Here is a 24097-nt window from a genome sequence, read left to right on the forward strand (position 1 = left end):
GTTTACAAGTCTAGTCTGTCCGGCGCCTTCCTTGCTCGAGCAGATCTTCTGACCCCGGTTGATGCCGGCTCCATGTTGCTGGTTGCTTCATGGCCAACCGTTTCCCCCTGACCACCGTGGTCACCGTTTGTTTCCGAGATGCTCCCTCCTGGTTCACTTGTTACCTCGATTGAAGGCAGTTCTTCCGTCATGTTAGACTCCGGTGGTGATGCAGTGGGGTCTGTATGTTTGCCGTTGGGTAGTGGGTCATCTTCCAGTTGACGCGACCGAATGTGATCTTGGTGTCTTCGTAACATTCTACCATCAGGCAACATGACTCGGAATGATAGTGGACCCGTTCTTTCTTTCACTGTTGCCATAACCCATGGCGTGCCCTGTCCAAAATTTTTCACGTACACCAACTGTCCAACCTCAAACGTTCGGTCTCGACTGCGCTTATCATGGTCGTTTCTTTGTTACTCCTGCTTCTTGTACGTATAGGCCGCCAAGTCGGGACGTAGTAGATCCAATCTACTCCGCGGCATCCGCCCTAACAGTAAGAGAGCCGGTGGTTCACCAGTGGTAGCGTGTGGTGTGATTCGGTACCGCAGCAGGAATCTGTCAATTTTACTCTCCAATGATCCATACTCCGAATTCATTCTCTTCATAGCCCCTTTGAAGGTTGCTACTGCTCGTTCGGCCAACCCGTTAGACGATGGGTGATATGGCGCAGAATAGATGTGCTTAATGCCATTTCCTTCCATAAATTGCCGAAATTCAGCACTGGTAAAGGCAGCCCCATTATCAGATACTACTATCTCTGGAATGCCATGTGTTGCAAATAACCGCTGCAGCTTCTTGATCGTTACGCGCGCCGTCGTAGATGTCATAGTGTCCACCTCCAGCCACTTGGAATAGGCGTCAACTACGATAAGGAACGACTGGCCAAGAAACGGCCCAGCAAAATCAATGTGTAAGCGAGACCATGCTCTGTCTGCTTGTGCCCACGGATGCAGAGGTGCCAACGCCGGCAATTTGCGATGTACCTGACAAGTGTGGCATCCTTTCACTACTCTCTCCAGCTCCTTGTCTATGCCCGGCCACCATACGAAACTTCGAGCAAGCCCCTTCATCCTTGTTTCTCCTGGGTGTGAAACATGAAGCTCTTCTAACACTGATGATCGTGTTTGAGGTGGTACTACCACGCGTCCTCCCCAAAACACACAGCCACCTGAAACGCTTAGCTCGTAGCGTCGGTTAAAGTACGGCCGGATATCAGCTCGTTCCACAACACTTGGCCATCCAGTCAGTGTATACTGACGCACTTGGGATAACACTGGGTCTCTCTCCGTCCCCCGTCGTATCTGGACTGCGGTGATTGGTTTGGTTGACGATGAACTCAGTGTCTGCAATGCCAGCACAGCCTCCACAGGCTCTTCCTCTTCGTCGGGCACCCCACTGCTTGGCAGTCGGCTTAACCCATCTGCATTGCTATTTAACGATCCGGGTCGATACGTCATTGTATACTGATAACTGGACAGCATCAGTGACCAACGTTGCACTCGTCCGGAGCACATTGCTGGTACGCCTCTGTTCTCCCCCAATAAGGTGAGCAGTGGTTTATGGTCGGTAAAAATGGTAAACTGGTGTCCAAACACGTACTGTCGAAACCGTTTAACCCCAAACACCACTGACAATGCTTCCCTGTCGATCTGTGCATATCCTTGTTCCGCCTTGGTCAAAGAACGGGACGCGTAGGCAATCGGTCTTTCCCCACCATCCGGGTACTGATGTGACAACACGGCTCCTATCCCTACCGGTGAAGCATCACAGGCAAGCGACAAAGGTATCCTCGGATCGTAATGAACTAGTAGCTTATCTGACTGTAATGCTGCCTTTGAACATCTGAATGCCGTCTTTTCTTCTTCACCCCATCTCCAGTTCATTCCTTGACGAAGGAGCTTGTACAAGGACGCCAAGGTCTTTGCTAGGCCTGGTAGGAATCGGCCGTAGTAGTTAATTAGCCCTAAATAGGCTCGTAGTTGGCCCACGTCGGTGGGTTCTGGCGCTGCTCGAACAGCCTGGACTTTCTCATCCGTTGGGTAAATTCCCTTGCTGTCAATCCGATGTCCTAAATACTGTATCTCCTTTTTCAAGAAGGAACACTTCTGTCTTTTCAACCGAATTCTTGCTCCTGCCAATCGGCTCAACACAGCTTCTAAGTTCCTTAGATGTTCCTTCTGTGATCGACCCGTGATGAGAATATCATCTAGGTAGACCACTGTTCCTGGAATTCCCTGCAACAGACAATCCATTATCCTCTGGAAGATCGCTGGTGCAGCTGCTACTCCAAACGGCAGCCTGTTATACTGAAACAATCCCAAGTGGGTGTTAATGACCAGGTATTGCTTGGACTGTTCTTCCAGTTTCACTTGTTGATATGCATGACTAAGATCGAGCTTTGTAAATGTCTGTCCCCCTGCCAACGAAGCAAAAATGTCTTCCACTCTTGGTAATGGGTACTTCTCAGTCTCTGCCACCTGGTTAACCGTGAGTCGATAATCACCACAGATCCTAATGGAGCCGTCAGCTTTCAATATGGGGACAATGGGAGCCGCCCAGTTGGCAAATCGAACCGGTTCAATTATGCCCTCAGCTTCTAGTCGCTTTAGCTCATGTTCTACCTTCGCCCGGTAGGCATATGGTACTGGTCTCGGCTTGAAAAATCGCGCTGCACTGCCCTCTTTCACTTTGACAGCAGCCATCGTTCCTTTCAACTCACCAATCCCTTCTTCAAACACACCATCAAACCTCTTCAGCAACTCTGTGCAGGACGTCTCTGTACCAATGGACTTGATGTGTCCCTTCTGTAACATTTCATGCCATGGTAATACGAGTGACTTCATCCAGTTCCTTCCCAGTAGATTGGGTCCATCATTACGCACCACTATTAGTGGTAGCGTTGCAATCTGATTTTGAGTCCGCACTCGGACATCCAGCTCTCCCAACACTGTCAATGGTTCCCCAGAGTAAGTATGCAACCTCACTTGTGGTCGTCGTAAACCAGGCAACTCTTGCCTCTTCCACAGTTTCTTGTAAGTGCTCTCACTTACAATTGACACTGATGCTCCAGTATCAACTTCCATCTGTACTGCTTTCTTGTTGATATGAACCGTCACTGCTAGTGGTTCATTCTGACACTCCTTACCCACAACGTATACTGTATACATTCCTTCAACTCCATCATCGCTTTGCCCTTCTTCCACTGCTTGTTGGGCTTTGGGTGTAAGAGGTGTGGTTTCAACTCGATGTGTTTTCGTCACAGGAGATTGGGCAGCTATTTCATTCCTTGCCTGGCCTGGCTGTCGCTGGCCTCGACATGCTCGAGCGAGGTGTCCAACCTTCTTGCACTTATGGCACTGCATCCTCTGAGCATAACAACTGTTTGGTGGGTGGAATCCAAGGCACCGGAAACACTTCATCTTAGGTAGACTGGGCTTGGTTTCCTGCATTTTGTGTACCTCTCCTTCTACGCTGTCACCAGTCGGTCTCTGAATCTCCTCTGCATTCAGTGCAGCTGTCTCCATCGCTCTGGCTAAACTCAGTGCTTTGTCAAACGTGAGTTCCTTTTCTTGCAGCAGTCTCCGTTGGATCCTCCCATCACTCACTCCGCACACCAACCTGTCCCTTAGCATGTCAGCTAGTGTGTCTCCAAAGTCACAATCCGTGGAAAAACGGCGCAGTTCAGCCATAAACTGCACTACTGATTCCCCTGGCTTCTGTGATCTACTGTTGAAGCGGAAGCGTTGAACAACAGTGGACGGCTTCGGGTTCACGTGATCTTTGACCTTTGCTACGATGTCGTCATACTCCGCGTCTTCCGGCTTGCCAGGCGCCAACAGGTTGCGAATCAGCTTATACGTTTGCACTCCACATACGCTCAACAATACCGCCTTCTTGCTCTCTGTGTCAGTGATCCCGTTGGCTACGCAGAAGAACTTCACGCGCTCCACGTAATGCATCCACTCCTCTTGATTTCCCTCAAAGGGACCGACGGCACCCACTACAGTGGACATACCTCACGATTGGTTCGCTGACCTCGTCGCCAATGTAGTAACTCTACTCAAGTGTTATTAGACAACCGCCAACTCAGAGCTAAACCGCGCACGCGCAACCGGACCCACGTCCTCGCATGTCAACCTACTACAGTATTACAATCAGTTCGTACTCAAAGACGCTGACCTATATTACAAGGCCTTACTGAATTGTTAATTTTACATCAAATACTGTTATTTAGTTACCTCTTTAGTATCCCTCCGTACACTGTCGATGCCTCGTTTTCCCTAATACGGAACAAAGTAGGAATTCATTGACCAAACTCTTGCAATTCTATACACAAAACAATAAAACACATTTGACCGTGTTTTAGGTACCATTTGATATACTTCTTGCTGGAATACCTTGTCCAAAGCATTTACTATCTAAAGATGGGATGCAAACATACAATATACTTACACGTCAGCTGACTTACTTTATCTTTCAACCATCGTTTGGATTGCAACGATTGAATAACGAAAAACAACTGTTTACTTTGAACAGTACATTGGGACATATAGACTTGAGACTGCCTTCAACCATACGCATAACACCGTCTACCTGCAATGCAACATATTTATTTCTTGTCGAAAACAATAATGCAAGAACATATTTCGGCACCACGGCAGCGGTAGTAGCAAGTATGTCATACTCACTAACAGGTGTGCATTGGTAACTTGGAAACGTTTTTGCAACAAAGTCGTAATGCAACAGGTTTCAAACGTTTGCTCGATTCAATTTAATAACGATGTTTTGCAGTGTTCATATCCAAACTCTAATAGCGGTTTTCTGCTACACACGTCCAAGCGAGATTGGAGTACGCCAGTTCCCTTCTTCGGTTCTGGCATTAATTTGTGTGTCACTGATCTTGTCTTTAAGGGAAGAGACAATGTACATTGGACGGTCACATGCTCTTGCCGCAGCTCTGACAACAATTGCCAGTGGCGGATCCAGAGGTACTTTCGCCGAGGGGTCACAGCATTCATGACTATATTCGACAGGAGCATTAACATAGTTTTGTATTGTAGACGCTATGCTTTATTTTTGTATACATTATAGTTATACATACTCTAAATCACAGCTGGAAAACTATGCCTATTCTGGATGATGACAGTCAGGCATTGCCAAGAGCTTTCACTTCTACTTCATCGCAATCAGACTCTGGCAGTATCAGACTCGTCATCCAATAAAATGGTGGGCAATATCATTTTACGAAGATTTTCAGGGCAAATTGAGTGACAATGTTGTGTCGTGTTCTACGACTCTGTTAGGTATTACCTAGTACACACACGAGAGGCTGCGGTTCCACGTGGCTCTATTGTCAGACTCACACCACGCACACTCAAGTTACACAGTACCCGTATCTACCTGCTACTATATATAGTCCATATATACTCTACATCCCTTTTTCTTTAAACACAAAAAAAAACAAAAAAAACTGCAACACAACCATCTAGACGTTCAGTCATTATACAGTACTGTCAGTTTTTTTTTTTTTTTTTAGCTACGTAACATAGTCTTGAAGATACTTTGGACTCTTCACCACTCGTCCACTTCTGGTAGTTCTCGTTGAGTTGTCTTGGGAGGTAGTGGTAGATACTGGCCGGTTCTCTATCTGTCTCTTCGGTGTTTTCGTAGTCTTTGACTGTACAACTTGCTGAGGTGCATGGTTGTCATTCCTTCCTCCTGCTGTGTCCTTTACCTGCTGGGTAGGAATCCTCACTGGTTCTTCCTTGACCTTCCTCAGATGAACCCTATTGCGTCTCAATTCTTTACCATGTTCCGTCAAGATTCCATAAGATCTATTGGGTAGCACATTAGTCACTACTGCCTTCGGCCACACTACGTCTCGTTTCTGTGTTAGTGGCTGTACTCGTACCGTATCACCTGGACGCAATTGTGGCAAATCTCGAGCGTTTCTGTCGTAATTCGCCTTTTGTTTCTCTTTGTTGACCCGCTGATGGTCACTCTCATCTGGATTCATCTTTGGTTCAAGAAGACTAGCTTTCGTCGGAAGAAGGGTGCGTGTTCTCCTATTGAACAGTCGTTGTGCTGGACTTGTGGCAAGTCCTTCACTCGGGGTGTTCCGATAATCAAGTAATGCTAGGTAAACATCTGTACCTGCTTCTCGCGACTTCTTGAGAATTCTCTTGGCTACTTTAACTGCATTTTCAGCTTTTCCGTTACTCTTCGGATATCCTGGACTTGCAGTATTATGTTGAAAATTCCATACGTCTGCAAAATGAGCAAATTCTTGTGACTGAAATTGCGGCCCATTATCGCTAAACAAGTGCTCAGGAATTCCGTGTCTAGCAAATTGTTGTTTCAATGATTTGATCACAGACTTCGACGTTGTTTCATATAGTCGCTCCATCTCAAGAAAATTGCTTTGGTAATCTGATATTACCAAGTAGTGCTTGGACCTATACTCAAACAAATCAACTCCAACTTTCACCCAAGGTCGTTCTGGGACATGGTGCGATACTAGTGTCTCCTTAGATTGCTTCACTGGATACTTGTTGCATTCTTCACATGACTCTATCTTGTCTCTTATCTGTCCTGTCATGCCTGGCCACCAAATACTTTGTTTTGCACGACGAATGCATCCATTGATGCCCAAGTGCGTCGAATGTACTCTGTCTAGCATATAGGATCGCAGTTGATCCGGGACTAGAAGTCTGTCTCCACAAAAGACTAGTCCATTCTGTACTACCAGCTGATCACGAACACCAAAATAAGGGGTCAGTGCTCTCGGTATCTGCTTCTTGTGATCTGGCCATCCTGAAAAAATCATTTCCTTTAGCTGCTTAATACCATCATCCGCGATTGTTGCCTGTCTAATCTTTTGTACTGTTTCAGGTTTCAAAGATAGCAAAGCATTGTCTTGTTCCTCATCTGCGTCTATTGCCATATTGTCTAATTCAGCTTTCAACGGTTGTCTCATCGCTACAGGAACACGTCGTACGGGAATCTGAACCGGTGTCACTGTCTCATCTATGTCAAGTTGTAACGGCTGTCCTAACGATCCAACTTTGCCGTCAAACACTTGCGGATATCGCTCACTAACATTCTCTACCGTCATGAGATCCTTGTCTGTTTCTACAGCGGGGTGTGTAGACGGAGCATCCAACAGCTGTATTCGATCATACTGCACTGTCACTAATTGCATTTGTTGCGCCGCACGTGAACCCAAAATAGAGACTGCTGCTCGATCAACTACTACGAAATGCGCACGGTAGTTTCGATTATTTCTAGGATTCTTCAATCGGAGCGTACAGCGTCCTACGGGAGTCACCTTCGAACGATCATAGAGGGTTAGAACCTGAGGGGTAGACTCCAGTTTGACATGTTTTGGCACATCAGCTCTCCGTATCACATTACACGAGGCACCGGTGTCAACTTGAAACTGTACCATCGACTTGCCTTCCAACAGCATTGTTGCCATGATCTGTGGTCTGTACTTCGCTGTCCTAACTGCATTGACATCATGCTGCCCTGTGAGAGTCAGCGTCATGAGCTCTTCTGCCTCATCACTACTTACAGATTCCTGCGCACAGTGTACACGCGACTTCACGCTTGGCTGACTACGGCACTTCCGCGCATAGTGATTTAGTTTGCCACACTTGCTACACTGCTTTCCGTTCGCTGGGCAGTTCACGCGTCCCTTTGCATGCTGCAAACCACAATACTGACATTCAGTCTTAGCGCTCACCTTCACTGTGTCTTTAGACTGATATCTCTTGGACTTCACTTTGGAGGACTTGGGTACGTACTGCTTCTGCACCCTGTGTACTTCAGTATCTGCTCCGCTCATCGTCTTGGCCCTCTTCTCGGTAGCCTCATACGCCCTGCATAGATCAACACAGTCTGCTAATGAGAGATTCTTTCTTTGCAGGAGTTGTTTACGCAACCCCTGATCATGCACACCACACACGATTCTATCACGGATCATGTCGCTTTCTTGGTCACCAAACCGACAACGTTGAGCTTGCTCTCTCACCGACGTTAGAAATTTGTCAAATGGCTCACCATGATTCTGCCGCCTCTGATCAAGGACAAAGCGTTCGTACGTAACATTTGCTTCACCCACGCAATGCGCTTCCATTAGCTCAATCACTCTTGCCATATCCGTCTTCTCCGCCTCCTCTGCGAATGGTAAGCTATTGTATATGCGCAACCCTGCTCTACCAATGCATGTGATAAACGACGCAAGCCTGTATTCATCTGGCTGCGACGTCATCCGCGTCACGGTCTCGTACGATCTCCAGAGTTGGCTCCATTCACGCCAATTCTCTGCCAAATTACCTTTTTCCTGAAGTGGTCCAGGACTGGGAAAGGTCGCTTGAACTAGCAGTTGAGCCGCTGCGCATGCAGCTCCAGCTGCAACGTCTTCCGTGTCGTCACCTTGCCGGTCGGGCACTTCCCTGGCTTCTAGCTCAGCGCCGCTTCGTGGACTGTCTTCAGTACTCATAGCGCTAGCACTCCTGACACCATGTGTCGTGTTCTACGACTCTGTTAGGTATTACCTAGTACACACACGAGAGGCTGCGGTTCCACGTGGCTCTATTGTCAGACTCACACCACGCACACTCAAGTTACACAGTACCCGTATCTACCTGCTACTATATATAGTCCATATATACTCTACAAATGTCAGCAACTTTAATGCTGTTTTTCTACGGTGGCTGGTTCGTGCCACCTGCGCTGCCAACTGAAACGTCATCACACGCCACGGAAACGTCATAAAACGCTGGTCCTACTGTACGAGGCTAGCGGCGCTGTGTTCTGATCGTTGGTAGGTCAGTGCACACGTTACAACCGCGATTTTGACATAACGAAGTTTTGTCTCCTTGCGCACCTTTCGAGCAGCAACCTGTACTGATCTATTCAAAGGGGCGCCAGTTTTCAACGTCGTCTGCGCAACGTTAATTGTTTGACAAGGGAGAGAGACAAATATGAATTGCAACATATTGCTGGTACAACGAGCCTCAACTTTAACTTCCATATTTGAAAACAACATTGCATTTATTTCCATTGCCCTGTTAGTGTCAACATGGCCATTGATTAAATCTATGATTCAAGTTCTTGCAACAAGTGCAAATACAGTTTTCTGGCTTCTACTGCAGTGGAGGGGAGATGCCATCTTTTCTCTCTCATAATTTGTGCAGTCATATCAATATATTCCTGTGGAACAGCAACAGGTTTGTCTTCAATAAATCCTTCTGCAGCTTGCAGTTGCTCTGCAGTAACTGGGAATCTCTGCCTTTCAACTTCTATAACACAGATACTATACAAGGTCATGTGTTAACCTCGTGATAAACATATTGACCTTCTGGTGCAAAATATATAATATCAGGAATACCAGCAGGCGCTTCAGCGTGACGGGAAGGCCTTACTCTGTGACTATTCCACTCTCGTGCTACATTGTCTAAGTCTCTCCGAATAATGTCCATGAAGCAAAACCGAAGGCAGTCAATATGTAGTTGAATGGTACCATCGTAGTGGCCTTGACTTCTGAGCTCCTAGACACACAATCTTGGTCTGGTTTGGGAGATACCAGTAGGATGGAATGAATAACCAGACTTCAAACCTTAAAGAAATCTGCCCACCATTTAGCACAATTCATCTTTAATTGTCTCCACCAAGCTTCAATTCTCTGCGCACAAATCATTCTATAACTGACTGGACAATCATTACAAGTTCTGCCAACAAAGAAGCCTTGTAGCCCTGATTTTACACACAGTATCACTATCTACAGCATGCACTGAAGCAATTTGCTCGGCAGAATAGCTAAGATATTTTATAGTACATTATCTCTTAATTGTCAAGTGTTATCTGTTAATATATTTAACATAGTAGTAGCTAGTAGTAGTTGTGAAATAGAATTAATTAAATAAATAGCCGAGAGTACTTTGCACTTTTGTAATCGTATTACTAATTGCATAATATTTAATTGTGCACAGCAAATAAATTTGCAAAATATAGTACACAATTTGATGTATGCAGCGCATGCAATAGTGTAAATATTGACCGGTAATGTATGTAGATCGATGCACCAAATTTCAAGAAAATTAAAAATTCATGTTTAACCACAAAGCATAGTAATTATGAATCACGTTACCTGTCATCCAATTTATTTGAAGTCGATTTGTGCCTAGAAAGCAACGCTGCGCAGACGACGTTGAAAATTGGCGCCCCTCTTGAATAAATCAGTGCAGGTTGCTGCTCGAAAGGTGCGCAGAGTCAGAACTTCGTTTATGTCAAAATCGCGGTTGTAGCGTGTGCATTGACCTACCAACGATCAGAAACAGCGCCGCTAGCCTCGTACAGTAGGACAAGCGTTTTATAACGTTTCCGTGACGTGTGATGACGTTTCAGTTGGCAGCGCAGGTGGCACGAACCGACCACCGTAGTTTTCTCTATGGATAAACATCAATGCTAGAGTATGACATCATTCGTTCCTGTGACATCGTAGATCGTAAGTACGTTTTTAAACGCCGGAGCATGCTTACGTTTCTTTCATATTCACAGCTGGCTACGGGAAAAAGTTGCGCAAGTCGTTAAAATTGTAAACACTTTCTTAAAAGACCTCGTCACACTTTTTCAAGAGCTTCCGAAATAGTCGTTGGCTTTTCGTTGTTGCTTTTGTCTCTCCACAATTCGTACCACTGGCGAAGCTCTGCTTGAAAATGAACGTTTATGTGGCAAGTCATAAAAAGCCTGTCTTCGTGTGGCCTAGATGCCATTGCAGAAGGCACAAATTTCATTCTTTCAACAGCGCGACTCTGAAGCTCAGAAAATCTATATATAGGTCTGCCACATATTCTTGGTAAACGTATATCATCTGAAAGGTCCCTGCGAATGCGTTCTGCATTCTTTCTTGAACCAAGCGTTATGCGCAGTTTCGACGTCTACTCGACAGTCCCTTAATGTTGATGTAACTATGCTAACCTTTTCCATGGCCTTGCTTTCATCAAGAGATCTCTCCTGCCACGATCCGCATAGCCCGTGTAAATATTCCAAACATTGGTGAACAATCACAAAGCAAATTATGAACTGGCAGGAGCACACGGAGTTCAACAGCGATTGTGGATGTGCTGCTCCTGCAGATGTTGTGTTTCTTTCGTGACTAAACTCGTCTAGCGTGGTAACAATTACTTGCAAAATATCAAGAAACATACTGAAGGAATCGTAGCGCTCCATCCAGCGGGTTCGACAGAGCTCCTTCAACTTTGACTTTGAACAGCCTAGGTCAATGTTACCCTGTAGCCAATTCTGTTTCTTTTCGAAAAATCTCACGACTTGGTCAGCTGTGTTCATCATGTTGCTCACACAAGGAATCGATTCGTAAACAATGCACCTAACAGATGAGAAGAGCACCAAAATGGAAGAGCGGTGAAAGCTTAACTTTCCATTCCCAGTTCATTACTCTGAACAGTTAATTACCCTGAACAGAGTTCAAGGCTTGCCCCAGCGCCTTGAACTCTGCCTGACATATTGCTGGCACCATCATAACAGTAGCCTCGCATTTTAAAGGATTCTGACCAACTCGTTTTATAACTTTATGCAACTACTCTGATAGATATATTTTCACTAACATCCAAAAGCGATATAAATTCTTCCATAATATGTTTCTGTGAATCAACGAAACGTATAGTTGTGACAAGCTGTTCCTTGTTTCCACAATCTCTTGCTTCATCTGCAGAAATTGTAAACCATCCACCAGCGTTCTTACAAAATTCAACGATTTTTCCAGATTACTTGTCCAATAATACTGGTGAGTTCGTTTAGAATGGTCTTTGATAAGTACTTTGCATTTCCAGGAGCCATTTCAAGGTGCTGCTTGAGGACAGCATCACCTCCATCTGCTCTGTATTGTATCAGTGCCCTAAAGTTACCGCTACGTTTTCGAACTATCTTTGTGTCCACGCAGAGGTATATTTTGTCTGCTACAAAGAAGAATGGTTTGAACAATGGACTCCAACAGTTTCATGTTACTAGCCTTCCTTTCATCAGGCCAGTTACAAACAGCACGTCGACTGGTTTCTTCGTACCTTCCGTGTATAATTTGAAGTTCTGTGCCAATGCCATTGAGAATTTCCATATAACTGTGTCAGTGTCAAAATAATTTGCGGTTTGAAATACATGCATGTGACGAACTTGTTTAGTGGTTATCAATGTGTGAGCAGTCAGCGCCATGTGTGGATCTGAGTGAAGTGGTAAATGATTTGTACCTATAGCGCGCTAACCTCAGGACAATTTTGATTCTTCCAAATCCGCAGTCATCTGTGAGGTGTAGGTAGATAGGTAGACAGCTAGACAGCTAGACAGCTGTTATAAGCATTGAGTTGTTGCTGCTGCAATATCCAGCACGACTGTAACACACCTGTTGCAGCGTGTGACGACTGATGATTGCGCAGCAAGCATACGAATTATAGAAGTGAGATGCATGCATTCGCTGACAGCACATTATATCGAAAGGAAACGTGTGAATTCAATATATTATATAAATTCGCCGAAGTATAAAGTGTGTGCATTACTGAACTATTTGATCAAACTTTAAAAAACTACGGTACTCTGCAATGCCAAGTTTGGTTGGGCGCGCGTACGACTTCACGACCTTTCTCCTACATTAGTGATAAACCATTCCGCCATGTATAATATAACATGATCCATAAGCAATTAGAAGTTTTGATATAATATTATCACAGCTCTATAATTCAGCAAATACGTAGTTATTACAATACAATAACAGGTAATCTTAAGCCGCATGAATAACCATTTTTGTTGTAGAGTTGTTGCCGTGCGTCCAAGCAAATTGCAAGTGAATTGAGAACCACGGTCAGAGATCACGTGGTTTGGGGACCCATGACGAAGAACGATCTAGTTGATTTATCATCAGCGACCGTAGACGTAGTAATGATCGGAACTGGAGCGAACTCGGTCCATCGAGAAACGTGTCAACCATGACGACCACACAGTCGAGCGTGGAAGACGAGGATCAACACCAACAACCTCAAAGGGACGAGAAGCACTGAAGAGTTGTAGGTGACCCTAGTGACGAGGTGGAGGAAGCCTACGTAACTGACAAGGTAAACACGAGCGAATGAATACTTTAATGTCTTGAGTCATACGTTTGCAGTAGAACTGAGAACGAATAAAGTAATAGTTTTTCTTGTATCCACGGCGACCGGCGATCGGAAGACCGTGTAACTTTCATAGCTCGTGGACGGGTGGCTGTAGTATAGGTACATGACAGCGACGTCCGTTGACAGCAGCTCTATGCATAAGTAGACCAGCACTGAAGTCAATTTAATAGCAATAATGCCGGTATCGCAAAGTACCTACTTAACTTCTGGAGAAGCTTCCCTATTTTGAGGGTGTTTCAGAAAGTCAAGGACATGTAAAAGGGGGCCGGTGAGTCTCTTGTTGTTGCCGGATTTCATTACGAGTAGGAAGAACAATAGTGTCTTGACCGACAGCGAGGACAGCACATCAGACGTCTGAGTCACCAATGTGTCGTTCGGCGGTAAGCGAGAATACCGTAAGGAAGCCTGATGTACCGGTAAATGCCCTTGCTAGTGTTGACAGTAGTGTAAGGCTGAGAATGGTCATCCAGTCGCATCTGTTGGTAAGCTTGGGATAAGTCTAATGTAGTGAATTGAGTTCTTCCTGCCAACTATTGAATCAGTTCCTCAGGCTTAGGTAAAGGATATCGATCAATTTCCATACAAGGGTTGATAGTTTGTTTATAATCCCCACAAAGCCGGTGTAGCAGGAAATCCGTCCCGGCAGGAAATCTGTCCCGGCCGAGACGGATTTCCTAGGAAATTGGTCTCGGAGCTAGGAAATCCGTCACGCCCTGCATGTTCTAGGAAATCGGTATCGGGCGGGACAGATTTCCTAGGAAATCGGTCTCGGAGCTAGGAAACGCAGCTCACTCTGAATGTTCTAGGAAAACCCAGAACGGCCGGTGTTTCGGTATTGAAAATGCCTCCATGCAGCAGGGAATTTACTAATGGGCCTAAATCATGATATATTTAACCACGTTTCTAGGGAACATAACACAGCATTCCAGGTTTCTCATTTGTACTGCAGCCTCCCACTATACGTATGTATACGTACAGCACAGTTTAAACAAAGTTCTAGGCTCATCATACACACAATGCAAACAGTAATGCACGTTGAACGCAAACACGAACTATATACATGTGTATAGTGTCAGCTAGTGTATGCATGCAGAATTTTTACTTGCAGTTACCACAGGTCCATTTTTTGCTCCTAGTAGGCAATATCGGTCTAGCACATTTCAAATGACACCAATCATCGCATTTCTGGCACTTCACTGTAGCAGCAAATGTCTCGGGCATCAAGCACCAACGACAAAGCTCAATCATGACACCGCGAAGTCTCTTGGGACGATGAGCCGTGGTCTTTGTCATCTGCGGAAAAGGCATCATTTCTTTCTGCTGAAAGCATTTGAGAAGGTGCCGTCTCATCAGTGCCTGGTCGAATTGCAGAGTCGATAAATTGTCTCCAAAAGCAAGATGCACAGCAAATGCAATGGCAAACAGTCCGCAATCCGAACCTTCCCTCTGCTGTTGGACATAGGGCTTTTGAACAAACAAGTTGATGGGATCATTTCCATCATCATCGTCTTCGCTATCATCTTCTACCGCCAGCCTATAAATCAAGGCTAACTGGTGACTGAGAGAAGTACTAAGTTGAAAACCGGCCTCTTTGCTGTCATAAACTGATATATGTTGGCCACAGCAACTAGAAGTTACCCAATGGCTTCGCTCAGGGACGTGATGTATCTGGATGCCCTCATGCTGGACTGGGATAAAACCATTCGTCTGTGCAAGTAACGGTGACTGTAGGCCATCAATGTGTGGAAACTGTTTCTTTAGTATGTTGTGAGCAAGAGAAATATGCTCATCCGTAAGCTCGCGGCCTTGCATGAGAATTTCTCTCATTCGCCTTGAAATAGTGAAACTGTTCTTCTTAGATTCCTAATCAATTCATGGAATACGTAAGTTAAACCTTTCAGAGGGTTTCCCAAAGAGATACTTACTATAGTACGTCTTCGTTTTGTTTGGGGTTGAGTTTGGCCCCTATAATCAAGCTTGCGCTTACGTTTTCCATCTTCTTCTCTGCTATTCTCCTCCTCATTCGCTGTCTGACTGCATTCTTTGTCATCTTCATTTGTCTGTATAAGGCAAATCAAATCATAGAGAAGGATTACAGAATAGAAGATATTTTTCAATGAGCTAACCGCAAGCTGGAAACGTACTCTTTTCTTAGGTTCCAACCGTAATTTACGTCTGTCACATTTGATACTTCTGCTTCCAACAGTGCCCTTGTCAGTTTCATCTGAGATTTCCCTGGATGAAGCTCCCTTGTCAGTTTCATCTGAGATTTGCCTGGATGAAGCTGATGGTTGAGTTGTAGATGGTAATGAACGGGCCTCTATTTCTGTCCTGTTATCCATCACCAATAACCCCTGCAAGGCACAGAAGGTGGAAAATATCCAAACACAGCTATAGTGCTCTATTAGGCATATGAAGTTGGTGTAAAATGGTATATTAACGACATTCATTATTTTTAGATTAATTGACTGTCACTGTAGAAGACCTCTACCTGTCCTTCATTTTGATGTGTCCTTGAAGGTTGCGCATCAAGTTGGAATGCAACTGAAGCATCCACACGTACACATGCAGACGCAGGGGATAGAAGAGGTAAGTCATCCGCGTGCCATTCAATGGCTTCTGCAGCATTTTCATCTTCATTGATCTAATAAACAGAACTTATGCCATGTGTATGCAAAACAATCATGTTCAAATCGCTGCATACGGTATCTTTGCACTCGTCTGAAGTGCCAGTACCACATGGCTCGTAGCTCTGCGGTGGATAATACGGTTTGAGACGACTTGCATGAAAGATTTGCTTCAGAACAGCACCATTTCCATTTTTCAGCTTGAAACAGCCTTTCGGAAGACGTTCTGACACCCAGTATGGACCAGTCCACTTCACGTCCAGCTTTCCACCCTTACGGCTGTCATGTTTACTATTTTTTAAAAGAACTTGGTCATTGAGATCGAGAGATAAAGAATATGTATTATGGCGCTTGTCATAGTAAGCTTTCTGGCGTTCCTGGGCTTTGACAATATTTCGTTTTGCAGCTGCTGTATACTGGTGTTTCAGATTGACTAGCAGTTCTACATCATGTTGCATCTCTTCATCAGTCAGGCAATGCATCGTGGTTTCCGCAGTTGAATCTGAGACGTGGTGTGCATGCAGTTGCACATCTAGAGGCATACGAGGATCTCGATTATTAAAAAGAAAGAATGGTGTGAATTTGGTCGAAGCATGAACAGCAGTGCGATAGGAAAATAGAATAGCCTCAATTGTTGAATCCCAGTCTTCATCTGTGCAGTTTGTCATCTGGCAGATTCCATTTTTCAGTGTCTGATTGAAACGCTCAGTCAGTCCGTTTGTTTGAGGGTGGTAGGCAGACGTAATTCTGTGTTTGACTCCTGTCTTTGTCAAAAGTTCATTGCAGATAGCATTGCAAAACTCGCGACCTTGATCGGATATCAACACCTCTGGAAATCCATGTCGTAGAAAGAGTGAGTTAAGGAAATCAGCAACGTGAATTGCTTCTTTCGATGGAATTGCTTTGGCTTCAGGCCATTTGCTGAAGTAATCGACAGCCACAACAATATACTGATTGCCACTACTAGTGACTTGCAATGGTCCAACCAAGTCAACGCCAATTTGCGACCAGACCTTAGATGGTACAGGTAATGGATGTAACGGTTCTGATGGATGATCAAACTTTCTTTTCACTCTCTGACATATATCACAATGTTGAACCTGAGAAATGAAATGTGCAGAGACAGTATTTTGAAGCACCTTCTGAAAAAATTATGCATGCTTGTTCTCACTAGTTGTTTCACATCAGCTACTATTCCTAGCCAGTAGTACTTCTTTGTCACTCGATCTAGCGTTTTGTCCCTGCCAAGATGATGACCTCCAGTGACATGACATCCTTGGAGAATCTGGATATACAGAGAAGACATAATGTAAACATTTTATTAAGTCAACATGACGACATTTTGTCATCTGCCCTTGCAGTTTACTAGCAGGGGCGTACCAAAACTGCCAAAGGGTGAGGGCGACCAATTTTGAAATTACTGACTTACACCAACAGACGATTTCCGCAACTTCCAGTTTAGCTATAGACAATTAAATATATTATTTACTTTTATTTATTTGGAGTATATGGAGTCTTTATTACAGGCCAATATTAAAATATACGATAATGTGGATCATATTATAGTTTTTCATGACCAGTTTGTGGCAAAGTCAAAACATAACTTTGGGGACGTACAGTTAGGTCAATTAGATTAATTGGTGGGGACACTGTTTTTCATTAGCTGGATGGTAGCGCACGCTAGTCATGCTTTGTCACGTGCCGCGGTCACCTCCTTTAGCGCGCGTTAGGCCCGAACAATTAAAAATTATTGCTACACCCCAGTTTAGGGCATGCATGGCTAACTAGAGGTGAAACCCGTAACTCCGAGAAATTAGAGAGTTCACCTGTCTTTTTGTCGTATCGTCTCTGATAACTTGTCTGCGTGTCGATTGTTTCTTGTCTTGGAAGTAGAGAATCCCTTCCTCTAGCTGGAACAGTTTGGATTTCTTACGGACACCACTCTTCTCGCTTTCCGAGAGACCTAGATCACCAACATCGTTAGGAGGATCGGCAATCGCACGGACGTAGAGACGGTGTGACAGCTGTTCTTCGTCAGCCTACCTGTTGGATATGAACCGTTTTCAAGGTAGAAAACGACCCGCTCGTACATTTGCTCTTCCATGGCGCTTCCCGTCATTCAGAATATCAAACAATTGCACATGCGTGTGGGTGAGACACACAATGACATATTTCCTGCGTGGTGACAGATTTCCTAGCGCCTCGGCCGAGACAGATATCCTAAGGAAATGTGTCTCGGCCAAGACTAATTTCCCAGCGTAGTGACAGATTTCCTAGCAAATCTGACTAGCCGAGACAGATATCCTAAGGAAATGTGTCTCGGCCGAGACAGATTTCCCCGAGACGGATTTCCTACTACACCGGACTGTACCGTTCTTTTCTAACCCACACGAGGGGCGTAGCCCAGCCACGATATTCAACTTTCTCGATGATTCCCTCTTTTTCCAGACGTAACAACTCTTCCTCAACTATTTCATAAATAGCGTAGGGTACTGTTCTTTATTTCAGAAACTTGGGTGTGGCTCCAGGAGTCAGGTGGATAGCCGCTTGGATTCCTTTCATACTGCCCAATCCTGGCTGAAACACTTCACTATGTTGATCCAAACTTGCTGATAAAGCATTCTGCCATTGGTCAGGACTTATCATGTGAGTTTGCTGCCAATCAAGATGGGTTGCGTTCAGCCAGTTGCGCCCAGGTAAAACTGGTCCCATACCTTCAACTATGACAAGTGGTAGTATTTCCCTCTGCTTCATTTGTGTGTGACTCCTACATAGACTTTCCTTTTCGTTGCGATCGCTTCTCTTGTGTAGGTAGGTAACGAGCATTTTGACAGTTCCATCTGATGAGAGAGCTGCATACCAAACCGTTGCTCTCCTGAAATCAGTACATAGCCGCTCCCGTGTCCACTTCCATCATACCCTCCTGACCCGCCAAGTTCACACAGACCCTGATTGGAGGGGTGCGAGGACTGGAAAGAGTAAGGACAGGTGCCTCTGCATCAGAATCTGAGCCGTCTTCCACGTACTTTGTCTGCGTAGCAGGAGTTGACTTACGAGGTTTTGACAAACATACTGCAGATATGGGCCCTTTTCCCACAAGACTTCCACACGGTTTCCAGATGACAATACGCAGGTGCTAGATGACTCGGACTGCCACAGCGATAGCAAAGGTGTGTACCTTTTCCTGATCGACTGCTTGTCCGCCATTTGATGCACCTTTTCTGTGGACGTAGTAGGTGGTTGAGTAGGCGTGGTCATTTGAAGAGTATCTTTTGCGACAGCTTCCAATGGATAACGGTGTCTCCAGTGTTGTTTTGAAAGTCAACTTCGCCTAAGAAAGGAAGCGCTTTTGTATATGAGTCGAGCGTAAACGACAGACGAAACGGTCGCTTAACGCGTCATCCAGGAATGTCCCAAATTCACAATGCTGCGTAAGCTTTCGTAAAGCTGAAGCGTAGGTACTGACATCTTCATCCAAACCTAGGTTTCGCTTGTGGAAGCGGCGGCGTTCTGCTGTTACCAGGGGTTTTGGCGCCAAATGATCTCTTGTAATATGTCGACAATCTCCTTGAAACTGAGTGTAGATGGCTTGATCGGTGTCGTTAAGCTTTTCAGCAACCCATACTTTTGGCTACCCAGGAGAGCAATCAGGGTCGGAACGCGCGCTTCGTTCGCGACGCCATTAGCCACGAAGAACTTCTCCACCCATTCAATGTACGCAGTCCAGTCCTCCTGGTCTGCATCAAAAACCAATACCGAACGTAAGAACGTCGCCATCCTCGTCGTCAGTGTGGTAACGCTGAAGTGTATTCTATTGTACCTGCGCATGCGCATCTACCACCCACTCTGCCGCAATATCGTCTCACTGTATGTCCTTCCATTGATCGTCTGTTCAACCAGTTTTGATTTGAATGTTAGAAACGGTTGTCATATTGGCTTTCGGCTGTTGTATGTGATGTGCACATCAGCAGTTCAAATTTGATTTCATGCCAGAACAGGGGCGGCGGAGCGAGTTGAAAGTTGAGGGGGCTGAATTTTAGGAGCAAGGCCCCGCCCACTTATATTTAGGTCACACCCACTCTGAGATATTGCAAATCATTGGTCCTGCAATATACATGCCTCAAGTTTAGGTATTGTAACTCCGTCCGATACACCTCATCTGCTAGTGAAATCTGTATGTCTGCACATTGTGGTCCTTTAATTAATATTGTAACAATAACTAAGCTATAAGTCCCAGTTTCAAAATTGATATCGGACATTAACTTCAAAAGGAACCAAAGTGTTTTCTTCTACTATCGTCAAGCTGGACAAAACTCTTAGCAACATCTGACAAGTTTACGTTGTCTGCGATCTCTTTATACATATGTACCAGCAAACAGTTATTTAGCCTCTCCTGAGTTATGGTGCTCCTTAAGTACGTTTTTACTCTTCTCAAAGCTGAGAAGGTTCTCTCCGATGTGGCAGACGATATCGGAACAGTCAAGAACAGACGAACAAGTTTATGAACTTCAGATAACAATATCTTCAATCCTTGGTTTGCATTAAGTGCTTGACATATTGTTCTGATGCTTGTTATTTCCTTCACTTGCGGCAATTCTTGGTGAATGGCATCATACATAAGCTTAAGCTGAGAATCAAGACTTTCTATGTCCAAATCCTCTTTGTAACAAGAGCAACAAAATTTTTTCCATGCGTCTTCATATGCCCTACTGTTTGCAGCTTTCAGCAAGAGAGACTCAATGGTCAAAAGCGGCTCCATCACCTCTTTCTGATCAAACCTGTCTTTCAGGTCGTTAATAAGAATATCGCACGCTTCGAAGTACCGTTGGCGAAAGAAAACCTTAGGTGTGTCATGGACGTGAGGTGAGCTTCCATCATCTACTCTACGAGGTTGTCGTCTTGGCCTAGAAAGGCAGGGACCTTCCAGATCCAGGTCTGTGGCCAGTTTTATAGCAGAAGCGTAAAATTTTTCATACTCAACATCTGTCCTGTGCCTGTTATAGTACTGAGCTGCAACGTTTGCAGACGTCATTGCTTCTTGGATAGATGTATCTACTGCCTGAAGTGCTTTAGATACCTCTTCCGCTGCACTAAAAAGGAGGTGGCCAAGCTTCAAACCAAATAGGGTTTGGAATTTCCTTAGTGCGCTGAAAATTCCGTACGCTTTTAGCCCATAATCGTCTTTGGTTGTTAGTGCTATTTCTTCCATTGTCTCTAGGAGTATATGATAATTGACAATAACAGCATTAATGGCCGCTGTACGCACTGTCCACCGAGTTGGACAAAGGGGCTTGATCCCTATGAGTCGTTTAGGTCCAGTACTAGCCTCATCCGCATTACTTTCCACCGTCAAGTTTTGCTGCAGGTTTTGTGAAAATAGTTCTTGTCGTTTCGGGGAAAACTTAATGAGTTTAGCGATTTCTCTGACCAGATCGAGGGTGTTCTTGAGAATCTCGCTTTTGCGCCCTGCATCTTGCAGACAAAGGTTGAGGCAGTGTGCAAGACAGTGGACCTGCACAGCTGCCGGTGCCTCGCTTCGAATCCTGACAGCAACTCCAGTTCTTCTTCCCATATTTGCCGCTGCCCCATCATATGCCTGACCTCTGCAGTTGGACAATGGTAGAATACATCTTCGGAGTACGTCTTTGATGGCAAGAGCTATTGTTTCTGATGTGGTATTAGGTAAATTGTACAGACCTATGGGATCCTCGCTGACGACATAATTTCCGTCAACAGACCTAATGCACACACTCAGTTGTTCTTTGGTAGACACATCAGACGCTCCATCAGCAATAATTGCGTACCAGGAAGGATGTTGCTGATTTATTTTGGATAAAATATTTTTTGTGATCTCCCGGCCTATTAGCGTTATGAGTTCATTCACCACGTCATGCGACATATATTTTCCCTCTCGAAGAAACAGTTGAAGGTTAGGACAGCCTGACTTCCACACACCAAGTAGCTGGGATAGATTGCCTTCCGTCTCTTTATGGCCTCTGATGCTTAGACCTTGTCTCAAAAGAAATTTTAAGGCTAACAGTTGTTTCAAGAAGCCTTCTCGTCTCTGCCTCTGCAGACTTGTTAGATGAATAGCACATTTCTCAGAGATGTTTGGTTTGTCCACATTTACCCACTTTTCCATCGCCAAGCAATGAGCGTCAGAACGCTCGTGTTTGGAAAACTTTTCGAGGGCTTTTTTCCAGTTGCAAAATCCGTCAATAGTAAACGCAGTCTCTGCCCTTTTTGCAAAAGTCTGGAACAACGCAGTGTTATGGCCGTATCTGCAGCATCCACAGAAGACTGTTTTGTTTGTGATACACACTGAAATCCAAGGAAACTTTTCATACCACGAAAGCATAAATTTTCGCTTGTATTGGTCTAGCAAAGTTAATGTCTGCTTATCTGTAGGTTGGAATGCCTTCTTGTAGTCTAGACAGCACCTTGCGTCACACTCTGCTCGAGAGGTAACCAACCTGGTTGGTTCTCGTAAATGGACGTCACCATCACTGTCTGGCTCAGTTTGTTCAATCATACCTGAACATCGGTTCCCTGAATCAGGCAACAGAGCCACTTGTTCTGTCGTGTCTGCATTTCCGAATTCCATGGCTTCGCGATCAGATTCGGAGTCTGCTGCAGCTACTTGTTCTGCTGTTCTCTTAGACTTTCCTCCTTGTCCCCACGCCTCACCAAGGGTACTTTGTCTCTTCATCTAGCCCTGTCTCGTGCACGACGTGTCAGCGTAGGCGGATATTCTGTGAGTCACGTGGCCAAGTTGCCTTGGAGCCCCGGCCTGCATTGAAGCGCGTAATATATGTAGCGGTCTATTCTTTAACGAAAGGGTAAACATTACAGAAAGCAGAAATTCTACAGCATAAAGTTGATAAAGTTGGGGGGGCTCTAGCCCCCCCCCCCAGCCCCTCCGGCTCCGCCGCCCCTGCAGAAGATCTGTTTTCACTATCTTTGTCCGCCGGCCATCTTTGTAGGTAGTGACGAGTTATTCTGTATTGACGGGTATAGATTGTAATCACGTTCAGCGTCAGGGCAATCCAAGATGATAAGTTGACTCCCTCTGCTGCGCCTGACTTGACATCATGTGTTTTCTCTTTGAGAGAATGGATAGTGGAGATGAGACACTTCAGCCAATTGTACCCACAGTTGTCCCATTCTCCTCGGCTCTTGCCAGTTGAAGAGCTCGATGAAATCCTTTTCTGCCCTTTCTAACTGTTTGGCAAGCAAAGATCTTTCTTGCAAATGGAGATATAATTCCGGGTTTGTGAAATTATCGGTGTACAGTAGCCTCGCAAGCCAGGATCTTCCGCGCAGTCGCTTAGATAAACGCTCGTGAATCGCTCGAGGACCAGAAGGGTCTGGTCGCTTTCGACAACGTCATAGTGACGCGGGACCCCGGATCCGGTTTCATAGCTTGGATAAGGCTAATTCGATTACCTTGCAGGGCCGGATCCAGAGCGGGGGTTCAGTGAGTTGCAACCCCCTCTTTTCCAATGGGTGTGGTTCAATAATTTCATATAATTTCATTACAAAAGAAGAATTAGTAATACTATAAATAACTCCTAAAGGTAAACCCCCTCTTTCAAAAAGTCCTGGATCCGGCGCTGCCTTGTAATTGCGTTTGAAGCGCAGAGTAAGGCCTTCGCGGAGATCGCTTGTACATACACGAAAACCAGGGAAGCTGTTGTTGGACAAATTGCTGAATAATAGACTCAAGAATGGTCTACATGGGGCTGGTTCGTTGAATCTGCACTCTTCAGCAGCGTTTCTTTCTACTGAACTTATCTGCTGGTTGGAAACAGACGTAGCAATGTTCACCACTCTTACACATCTACTGTAGCAGCTAGTCTGTGGGGGAAATGGTGTGAGAACTGCCGGCCCTAGGCCTGTTTAACTCAACGGTTCATCAAAGCAGTGGCATACAGCTTGTTGACCTCTCCAGACGGGAACTGAGTCCACGTCTTGATCAGATGGCGCAGTCTTTCCGACAGCTGTAATTCTAGTAAGCACTCATTGAATTGAACGTGTGGCGGTACTTTCGACTTAACGAGAAGCTCTTTTTACGATATAGCCTCTCCTCACGGTGAACTGGAAACACCTAGGCGTAGAAAAAACAGCATTGCAGTGGACCATGTTTAGATCACATGTGTATAATAAGTACAGTACTCGCATGCGCGGACCTATAGACGTAATAACTATTATAATACATGACAAATAATGCATATTTATTTCCTAATC

The 24097-nt window shown here is 45.1% G+C and overlaps 4 protein-coding genes across 5 annotated transcripts; all 4 read right to left on the reverse strand.

The window, feature by feature from the left end:
* Positions 1-455: 455 nt before the first annotated feature.
* On the reverse strand, positions 456-4388 carry LOC134181510 (uncharacterized protein K02A2.6-like). The gene has a single exon (XM_062648785.1). It carries the CDS (start codon positions 4053-4055, stop codon positions 456-458), a length of 3600 nt encoding a protein of 1199 aa, XP_062504769.1. The 5' UTR covers positions 4056-4388.
* A 762-nt stretch (positions 4389-5150) lies between these two features.
* Positions 5151-8374, reverse strand: LOC134181605 (uncharacterized). Its single transcript, XM_062648871.1, has one exon. The coding sequence runs from the start codon at positions 8312-8314 to the stop codon at positions 5579-5581; it is 2736 nt and encodes a 911-aa protein (XP_062504855.1). The 5' UTR covers positions 8315-8374; the 3' UTR covers positions 5151-5578.
* Positions 8375-13906: 5532 nt separating this feature from the next.
* Positions 13907-18096, reverse strand: LOC134181240 (uncharacterized). 2 transcript variants are annotated; one of them, XM_062648480.1, is made up of 8 exons: positions 17894-18096; positions 17677-17813; positions 17022-17135; positions 15928-16950; positions 15715-15867; positions 15350-15577; positions 15149-15283; positions 13907-15086 (listed from the first exon to the last, which is right to left on the reverse strand). In XM_062648480.1, exons 1-8 carry the CDS (start codon positions 17967-17969, stop codon positions 14322-14324), a joined length of 2631 nt encoding a protein of 876 aa, XP_062504464.1. In that variant the 5' UTR covers positions 17970-18096; the 3' UTR covers positions 13907-14321. The 2 variants fall into 2 exon arrangements, with proteins under 2 accessions (XP_062504464.1, XP_062504465.1); XM_062648481.1 differs by having other exon boundaries at positions 17022-17312; positions 17677-18096.
* A 2018-nt stretch (positions 18097-20114) lies between these two features.
* Positions 20115-22559, reverse strand: LOC134181512 (zinc finger MYM-type protein 1-like). Its single transcript, XM_062648788.1, has one exon. The coding sequence runs from the start codon at positions 22557-22559 to the stop codon at positions 20115-20117; it is 2445 nt and encodes an 814-aa protein (XP_062504772.1).
* Positions 22560-24097: the final 1538 nt, after the last annotated feature.

Source organism: Corticium candelabrum, chromosome 6 (assembly GCF_963422355.1).
Source record: "Corticium candelabrum chromosome 6, ooCorCand1.1, whole genome shotgun sequence".
Lineage (NCBI taxonomy): Eukaryota > Metazoa > Porifera > Homoscleromorpha > Homosclerophorida > Plakinidae > Corticium > Corticium candelabrum.